Raw genomic sequence first — 9,985 nt, 5'->3', positions numbered from 1 at the left:
GTGCAGGCTGATCTCCATGACGAAAGTGTGTTGCTGCAGTTCATTTTATTAACTGACTTGTGTAAACAAAGTGAGCCTATGTTATATCCCAGTGTTCGGTTGTCTGTGTGTGTGTGTGTGTGTGTGTGTCCATGGTAAACTTTAGCAAACTCATTTTCTCTTGAAATACTTTGTCTGCCAATACTGACTTTGGATTATACATAGATAGTGGAATAAAAATATTTACAGTAATACCAATAATAGTTTTCAAGTCTAAACAAGAATATTTCTTTGAGACTCCAGATCCAGAAATTTATAACTAAGCTCTACCCAGTTGCTGGAATGTATGTTTGGGTTTGAAGACGGCATGATATTGTTTTTCTTGTTCAAAATTAAAAGAAAATAAATACAAATTCTGGACAGAACAGATACATTGACATTGACTACACTTTTGACGTGTTTACTGCATATGTAATGATTTAAAGTGGATACTGAATTAATTAGAATGAAAGTAGCTAAAAACAAACTGAATCGATGACACCTTTCAGTTTCCGTGGGTTTCAGCATTGTGTACAGCAGTCTGCCATGCAGGTTTAGAGAGGGACAGCCAAAATGTTGTGGCATGTCTCAGGCTATGGCAACATCTTCTTTACTGCCAACTTAGAAAGCTTTTTCGATAATCACAATACATCAAAATAACATGATTTAAACAGTTTTATCATCTCGAATACAGTATTCATTTTTTAGCGCTAAGCTGTCAACAAGTAGATGTGCTGTCACGTTGTGAGTTAGTCTGCTTGCTTCCAGCTGTTATGTTCTTGGTTCAGTTCCACTGCAAGGCTTATCTCTTGTTCTTTTTCTAAAGCTTGATAATGTTTACTTCAGAATATATTTTTACTGATTTTGTTTTCCCCCTCTTTGTTTTTTCTCATGATTCCTTTATTGGATAAAGTGTGTATCACAAGTGAGTCTTGAAGGCCTTGCCTCTCTTTTTTTTTCTTTTTTTTTTCTTGTCTGCGAGTGTATTTGTTTGTCTATTGAAATTATTTTTTCTTCTGAATTTTGCCAGGGAAAACCCTTTGTTTCTTTGGGTTCAGTTATGTGCGACAAGTGCATGCTATGCATCATCTCATTTCAATGACTAGAATCCAGACCACCACTCAGGATCTGGTGGAGGGGGGAGCAGAAATCCCCTCTGTACATGGGACTGGAATCCATGGACACCCGCTTCCTGGTCATTGTATTTCCTGAGTTTCCTTCAGTTTAACGTCTGTTCACTATAAGTGTTTTTAGACAGAAAGGAGTAAAGTAGTGTATAAAGGAAAGGGAATGCATGTGAATATTAGTGTAAAGTAAAAAAAAAAAAAGAAAAAAAAAAGAAAAAAAGTTCATGTTATGTATCAGAGGAAAAGTATATTATAAGAAAAAGTCTAAAAAGGTTGTGGTGTGTATTGAATGAGTTGTCATGGGAAGGAGAATATGTATATGCATATCAACAAGTATTAACCTACAACAATGTAAATATGAATAACAGTATTAAATATAATACATCAAAGGAGTATACCAACTGGACTGGAGTTTAAAATTTCTGAAAACATTCTAAGCAATGAATAATCATTCAAAATCTTTTCAGTGGCTAATGAAATATTGGAAGAAAAGTCATCAACTACATCTTTTGGAAGTAACTGTCTTATGCTCGCACAATGAATGAGTAGATGGCTTACAGTTATTTGCTTGCCACCTATACATTTTATATACATTTCCTGAGTGTATATGTGTGTGTGTGTGTGTGTGTATGTGTGTGTCTGACTCACTCTGTGTGTGTGTGTGTGCGCATGCACATTCATTCAGGAAATAGCCCTCCTGCTTCTGTTGTAGAACTGCTGGTTGCATTTCCTGCTCCTGTATTCTGAAGTGATTATTTTACTGGGGCTGAAATAAACATACTGAGCACAAAACAGCTCGCTGGATGTTGGATTCATCATTGTGTTACTGGAACTGACAGCCAGACAACAGAGCATCTGCTGCAGTCCTGCCCGCTCCATGAAGTGCGCAGGAAGAGGTACTGGCCCCACCCAACTCCAGTGACCCAGAAGCTCTATGAGGTGCGCAGGAAGAGGTACTGGCCCCACCCAACTCCAGTGACCCAGAAGCTCTATGAGGTGCGCAGGAAGAGGTACTGGCCCCACCCAACTCCAGTGACCCACAAGCTCTATGAGGTGGTGAGGAAGAGGTACTGGCCCCACCCAACTCCAGTGACCCAGAAGCTCTATGAGGTGCGCAGGAAGAGGTACTGGCCCCACCCAACTCCAGTGACCCAGAAGCTCCATGAGGTGCGCAGGAAGAGGTACTGGCCCCACCCAACTCCAGTGACCCAGAAGCTCTATGAGGTGCGCAGGAAGAGGTACTGGCCCCACCCAACTCCAGTGACCCACAAGCTCTATGAGGTGGTGAGGAAGAGGTACTGGCCCCACCCAACTCCAGTGACCCAGAAGCTCCATGAAGTGCGCAGGAAGAGGTACTGGCCCCACCCAACTCCAGTGACCCAGAAGCTCCATGAAGTGCGCAGGAAGAGGTACTGGCCCCACCCAACTCCAGTGACCCAGAAGCTCTGTGGCTGTGTGGAGGACCTGCAGCATACAGCTGCCTTCATCGCAGAGACTGGGTTGTCCATCTGATGAACAAGAAGATTAAGAGAAAGCATTAAGAAACTGGAAAACACTCCAGAACCGAACAAGTGTTGATCAGTTCCAGGTTTGGTGAATGGAGAATCAGATTGAGCATGGTGCTTTAATACAGTAATAGTGTTATTTTGGATTAATTATAGGGTTCATCTTTAAGAAATATTTGAAAAAGATACTTCAGTGTAAAATAGATGCAGATATACCTTAAATTTGATTAATTTTGAATCAAATTAAACATGATGCTTCAACACAGTGTAGTATTATGTTGGATTCATTATTGTGTTAGTAAAATATGAGAAATATATGTAAAATATGAGAAAACATTTCAGCATAGAATAGATGCAGATAAATTTCAGGTTTGATGAAATGTGATTTTCAAACTGAGCATCACACTTCCATGTGGTATAGTGATGCATCACTTGTATTGATGTTAACAGTCTTGCATTTTGTTGAATTCTTGCAGCGGGTGTGATATCTATTTCCGGAATGTATGATGTTAAACCACGCATCATCTTCCTTAGTGATGGCTACGCGACTGAAAACTATGATGATGGGGGCACGGATGTAGCCTATAACAAAATGCACGTCAGTATCATTTGATGTTTTTCTTTGTTTCTTTTTCTCTTTAAACCCAGGTTTGTAAATAAGAAAATGTCAGGCTTGCAAGTCTTCAGACAAGACAGTTTTTTTGCCAGAAAAATACTGCTGTTAGACTGCCAGTCTTCAGAACGGTATTCACTGACTATTAGTGTACTATTGAAGAGTTAACTGGGGAACAGGGAATTTTAATTGTAATGATTTAATCTGTCTTCCATCGTAATCTCTCTCTGTGTCTCTCTGTGTTTCTCTCTGTCTCTCCCTGTCTCCCTCTCTCTCTCTCTCTCTCTCTCTCTTACAAGCACTACATATGCACATGCAAAGCTCTGTCTCAGTTTGTCTCTCTCTGTCTCTGTCTGTCTGTCTCTGTCTCTCTCTCTGTGTCTCTCTTCTCTTCTCTTCTGTCTGTCTGTGTGCCCCCACTCTCTCTTTCTCTCTCTAACACTCATGTATACATACTTACACTTCAACACGTGCAGACACACACATATACACACACTCATGGGGACACACACACACACACACACACACACACACACACACACACACACACACAGATTCATATGAACACAGCAATGATACATAGATGTAGTCTTGAACAATGTGATGATGATGATGATAAAGGTGATGATGATGGTAATAGTAAATGTCCACATCACTGATCATATCAGTCATAATGACAGTGTACATTTTTTGTGTCTTGTTTTGCATTGGAATATCTCACCATCAGCATTTTTCACAGGTGTGCATGCCAGGTATGATCTTGTTTGCCTAACCCACCAAGCACTGACTGGATTGAAAGATCTCCAACATGCACATTGGAAAAAACACAAACTTAAAAAAAAACAAAAAAACATTGGATTTTCTGCGAGCATATACACATGAATGGGGTTCAGCCACTAGCAGGTCTGCACATCGGTTGACCTGGGAGACATATCAGGAAAATCTCCACAAGTGCCATGACCAGTGATTTGAACCCAGGACCATCAGATAGTACGCCACATGCTTTAACCACTCGTTCATCGTGCCCATCACTGGCACTGATGGTGTGACAGTGACATGTCTCACTCCAACAGGTGAGGTCTGCGGTGACGAAGCTCATGCTGGATTTCGCCACAAAGCAGAAGTACCAAGTGGTTCATCCTGTCATCTACATCCCTGTTGGCGGAAACCCAGACAGAGTAAGAACATTGTCGTGTTTTGTACATTCCTGTTCCAACTGACTCGCACTCAGCTCATGAACAAATGGGTTTGTTGTTTTTTGTTGTTGTTTTTAATAGATTTTTTGTAACACACACTAAGTTGTTTAAGTGTACTGTATCACTCTTTTTGTCACAACAGATTTCTCTGTGTGAAATTCGGGCTGCTCTACCCCAGGGAGAGCGCATCGCTACACCGAGAGTGCCACCGGTTTTTTATATGTTTTTTTCTGTCTGCAGTTTTATTTGTTTCACTATCGAAGTGGATTTTTCTTCATAATATATTGCCACAGACAAACCTTTTGTTAGTGTGGGTTCTTCTACGTGGGCTAAGTACATGCTGCACATGGGACCTCAGTTTATCATCTCATCTGAATAACTAGCATCCAGACCACCACTCAAGGTCTAGTGGGGGAGAAAATACTGATGACTGTGGTATTCAAACCAGTGCACACAGATTCTCTGGCTTCCCAGGTGGACACGCTTCAACTAGGGCAGCACTTCACAATGTATATATATCTAACTTGGTAGTCCTTCAGAGTCTCAAGATGACGCAGTCTGTGTTTTAACAGACATCTGTCTGGTGTGTGGAATGGGGTGGACACTGCTGTGTGACCTCTGTCTGGTGTGTGGAATGGGGTGGACACTGCTGTGTGACCTCTGTCTGGTGTGTGGAATGGGGTGGACACTGCTGTGTGACCTCTGTCTGGTGTGTGGAATGGGGTGGACACTGCTGTGTGACATCTGTCTGGTGTGTGGAATGGGGTGGACACTGCTGTGTGACCTCTGTCTGTGTGGTGTGTGGAATGGGGTGGACACTGCTGTGTGACCTCTGTCTGTGTGGTGTGTGGAATGGGGTGGACACTGCTGTGTGACCTCTGTCTGTGTGGTGTGTGGAATGGGGTGGACACTGCTGTGTGACCTCTGTCTGTGTGGTGTGTGGAATGGGGTGGACACTGCTGTGTGACCTCTGTCTGGTGTGTGGAATGGGGTGGACACTGCTGTGTGACCTCTGTCTGGTGTGTGGAATGGGGTGGACACTGCTGTGTGACCTCTGTCTGGTGTGTGGAATGGGGTGGACACTGCTGTGTGACCTCTGTCTGGTGTGTGGAATGGGGTGGACACTGCTGTGTGACCTCTGTCTGGTGTGTGGAATGGGGTGGACACTGCTGTGTGACCTCTGTCTGTGTGGTGTGTGGAATGGGGTGGACACTGCTGTGTGACCTCTGTCTGGTGTGTGGAATGGGGTGGACACTGCTGTGTGACATCTGTCTGGTGTGTGGAATGGGGTGGACACTGCTGTGTGACCTCTGTCTGGTGTGTGGAATGGGGTGGACACTGCTGTGTGACATCTGTCTGTGTGGTGTGTGGAATGGGGTGGACACTGCTGTGTGACCTCTGTCTGTGTGGTGTGTGGAATGGGGTGGACACTGCTGTGTGACCTCTGTCTGGTGTGTGGAATGGGGTGGACACTGCTGTGTGACCTCTGTCTGTGTGGTGTGTGGAATGGGGTGGACACTGCTGTGTGACCTCTGTCTGGTGTGTGGAATGGGGTGGACACTGCTGTGTGACCTCTGTCTGTGTGGTGTGTGGAATGGGGTGGACACTGCTGTGTGACCTCTGTCTGTGTGGTGTGTGGAATGGGGTGGACACTGCTGTGTGACCTCTGTCTGGTGTGTGGAATGGGGTGGACACTGCTGTGTGACCTCTGTCTGTGTGGTGTGTAGAATGGGGTGGACACTGCTGTGTGACCTCTGTCTGGTGTGTGGAATGGGGTGGACACTGCTGTGTGACATCTGTCTGTGTGGTGTGTGGAATGGGGTGGACACTGCTGTGTGACCTCTGTCTGGTGTGTGGAATGGGGTGGACACTGCTGTGTGACCTCTGTCTGTGTGGTGTGTGGAATGGGGTGGACACTGCTGTGTGACCTCTGTCTGTGTGGTGTGTGGAATGGGGTGGACACTGCTGTGTGACCTCTGTCTGGTGTGTGGAATGGGGTGGACACTGCTGTGTGACCTCTGTCTGTGTGGTGTGTGGAATGGGGTGGACACTGCTGTGTGACCTCTGTCTGGTGTGTGGAATGGGGTGGACACTGCTGTGTGACCTCTGTCTGGTGTGTGGAATGGGGTGGACACTGCTGTGTGACCTCTGGTGTGTGGAATGGGGTGGACACTGCTGTGTGACCTCTGTCTGTGTGGTGTGTGGAATGGGGTGGACACTGCTGTGTGACCTCTGTCTGTGTGGTGTGTGGAATGGGGTGGACACTGCTGTGTGACCTCTGTCTGTGTGGTGTGTGGAATGGGGTGGACACTGCTGTGTGACCTCTGTCTGTCTGGTGTGTGGAATGGGGTGGACACTGCTGTGTGACCTCTGTGTGGTGTGTGGAATGGGGTGGACACTGCTGTGTGACATCTGTCTGGTGTGTGGAATGGGGTGGACACTGCTGTGTGACCTCTGTCTGGTGTGTGGAATGGGGTGGACACTGCTGTGTGACCTCTGTCTGGTGTGTGGAATGGGGTGGACACTGCTGTGTGACCTCTGTCTGGTGTGTGGAATGGGGTGGACACTGCTGTGTGACCTCTGGTGTGTGGAATGGGGTGGACACTGCTGTGTGACCTCTGTCTGGTATGTGGAATGGGGTGGACACTGCTGTGTGACCTCTGTCTGGTTGTGGAATGGGGTGGACACTGCTGTGTGACCTCTGTCTGGTGTGTGGAATGGGGTGGACACTGCTGTGTGACCTCTGTCTGGTGTGTGGAATGGGGTGGACACTGCTGTGTGACCTCTGTCTGGTGTGTGGAATGGGGTGGACACTGCTGTGTGACCTCTGTCTGGTGTGTGGAATGGGGTGGACACTGCTGTGTGACCTCTGTGTGGTGTGTGGAATGGGGTGGACACTGCTGTGTGACCTCTGTCTGTGTGGTGTGTGGAATGGGGTGGACACTGCTGTGTGACCTCTGTCTGGTGTGTGGAATGGGGTGGACACTGCTGTGTGACCTCTGTCTGTCTGGTGTGTGGAATGGGGTGGACACTGCTGTGTGACCTCTGTCTGGTGTGTGGAATGGGGTGGACACTGCTGTGTGACCTCTGTCTGTGTGGTGTGTGGAATGGGGTGGACACTGCTGTGTGACATCTGTCTGGTGTGTGGAATGGGGTGGACACTGCTGTGTGACCTCTGTCTGGTGTGTGGAATGGGGTGGACACTGCTGTGTGACCTCTGTCTGTGTGGTGTGTGGAATGGGGTGGACACTGCTGTGTGACCTCTGTCTGGTGTGTGGAATGGGGTGGACACTGCTGTGTGACCTCTGTCTGTGTGGTGTGTGGAATGGGGTGGACACTGCTGTGTGACCTCTGTCTGGTGTGTGGAATGGGGTGGACACTGCTGTGTGACCTCTGTCTGGTGTGTGGAATGGGGTGGACACTGCTGTGTGACCTCTGTCTGGTGTGTGGAATGGGGTGGACACTGCTGTGTGACCTCTGTCTGTCTGGTGTGTGGAATGGGGTGGACACTGCTGTGTGACCTCTGTCTGGTGTGTGGAATGGGGTGGACACTGCTGTGTGACCTCTGTCTGGTGTGTGGAATGGGGTGGACACTGCTGTGTGACCTCTGTCTGTGTGGTGTGTGGAATGGGGTGGACACTGCTGTGTGACCTCTGTCTGTGTGGTGTGTGGAATGGGGTGGACACTGCTGTGTGACCTCTGTCTGGTGTGTGGAATGGGGTGGACACTGCTGTGTGACCTCTGTCTGGTGTGTGGAATGGGGTGGACACTGCTGTGTGACTCTGTCTGGTATGTGGAATGGGGTGGACACTGCTGTGTGACATCTGTCTGTGTGTGGAATGGGGTGGACACTGCTGTGTGACCTCTGTCTGGTGTGTGGAATGGGGTGGACACTGCTGTGTGACCTCTGTCTGGGTTGGAATGGGTGGACATGCTTACCTCTGTTGGTGTTGGAATGGGGGAAACTGCTGTGACCTTGTCTGGTGTGTGAATGTGGACACTGCTGTGTGACTCTGTCTGGTGTTGGAATGGGTGACAAATGCTGTTGTGTACCTTTCTGGTGTGTGGAATGGGGTGGACACTGCTGTGTGATCGTCTTTTGGTGAATTGACACTGTGATTTTGGTTGTAAGGAGTGGAACACTGTGTGTGACCTCGGTTATGTCAGACTCTGAAATAAGTCAAGTATTGAGCACAAAAAAGAAAAGAAAAATGCACAGTTTCAGTTTACTTACATTCTATTCTTATGTTTGCATATGTCAAATATTGATTTTCTGTACCTTTATGTAGACAATAAACCAATGTTCAGTCTTTGATAGAAGACAAAAGATTGAATTAAAATAAGAAGGAAAATAGGCTAAGCCCTGACTTCACTGATTGCAGGAAATGCTGAAGACCATGGCAGAAGTGGGAAATGGTCAGTTCATGGAGACCAAGGATGTGCAGAAACTGTGTGGATATTTCCTGGTTCAGGTAAGGAGCAACGCAAACTGTGAGGATATTTCCTGGTTCAGGTAAGGAGCAACGCAAACTGTGTGGATATTTCCTGGTTCAGGTAAGGAGCAACACAAACTGTGAGGATATTTCCTGGTTCAGGTAAGGAGCAACGCAAACTGTGTGGATATTTCCTGGTTCAGGTAAGGAGCAACGCAAACTGTGTGGATATTTCCTGGTTCAGGTAAGGAGCAACACAATCTCTGAGGATATTTCCTGGTTCAGGTAAGGAGCAACACAAACTGTGTGGTTATTTCCTGGTCCAGGTAAGGAGCAACGCAAACTGTGTGGATATTTCCTGGTTCAGGTAAGGAGCAACACAATCTCTGAGGATATTTCCTGGTTCAGGTAAGGAGCAACGCAAACTGTGTGGATATTTCCTGGTTCAGATAAGGAGCAACGCAAACCGGTTATTTCCTGGTTCAGGTAAGGAGCAACGCAAACCGGTTATTTTCTGGTTCAGGTAAGGAGCAACGCAAACCGTGTGGATATTTCCTGGTTCAGGTAAGGAGCAACGCAAACCGGTTATTTCCTGGTTCAGGTAAGGAGCAACGCAAACCGGTTATTTCCTGGTTCAGGTAAGGAGCAACACAAACCGGTTATTTCCTGGTTCAGGTAAGGAGCAACGCAAACCGGTTATTTCCTGGTTCAGGTAAGGAGCAACGCAAACCGGTTATTTCCTAATTGCTATAAATACATGAAGCACAAGGAGAGAGCACTAACTTGTACAGTGTTTCCAGATGTCCACACCCATCTTTGAGGAAAAACAGTATATTGTTGCTTTTTCCACATCACTGTGGCGTGGAAACTGCAGCAGAGCAACGCAGACAGACCAGGAAAAGCAGTGCCAGCAAGTCCCTGACAGCCGCCCACCATCCCCTGTCCACACTGCGTCAGAACCTTCTGGGCGCGGATTGGCCTGATCAGTCATCTGCGCACCCACAGAGCCCAACCCACCCACCCCCAGGATGACTAGATGGTCCTCGTCGATCCCGACGGACGAACCACACACATGGCGTGGAAACCTGCAGAG

General features: G+C 47.0%; 1 protein-coding gene across 3 annotated transcripts in view; it reads left to right on the top strand.

The window, feature by feature from the left end:
- Window positions 1-9,985, top strand: part of LOC143298528 (uncharacterized) — a 63,888-nt gene that overhangs the window by 27,334 nt on the left and 26,569 nt on the right. For all 3 annotated transcript variants that reach the window (XM_076611383.1, XM_076611382.1, XM_076611384.1), the window contains 3 exons: window positions 3,127-3,248; window positions 4,337-4,441; window positions 8,842-8,931. In XM_076611383.1, coding sequence (XP_076467498.1) covers window positions 3,127-3,248; window positions 4,337-4,441; window positions 8,842-8,931 — 317 coding nt within the window. The remainder of the gene's footprint in view (window positions 1-3,126; window positions 3,249-4,336; window positions 4,442-8,841; window positions 8,932-9,985) is intronic.

This window comes from Babylonia areolata, chromosome 24, assembly GCF_041734735.1.
Source record: "Babylonia areolata isolate BAREFJ2019XMU chromosome 24, ASM4173473v1, whole genome shotgun sequence".
In the NCBI taxonomy this organism is placed as follows: domain Eukaryota; kingdom Metazoa; phylum Mollusca; class Gastropoda; order Neogastropoda; family Buccinidae; genus Babylonia; species Babylonia areolata.
Note: the sequence above shows the minus strand (reverse complement) of the source record. Positions and strands in the feature narration are given on the sequence as shown.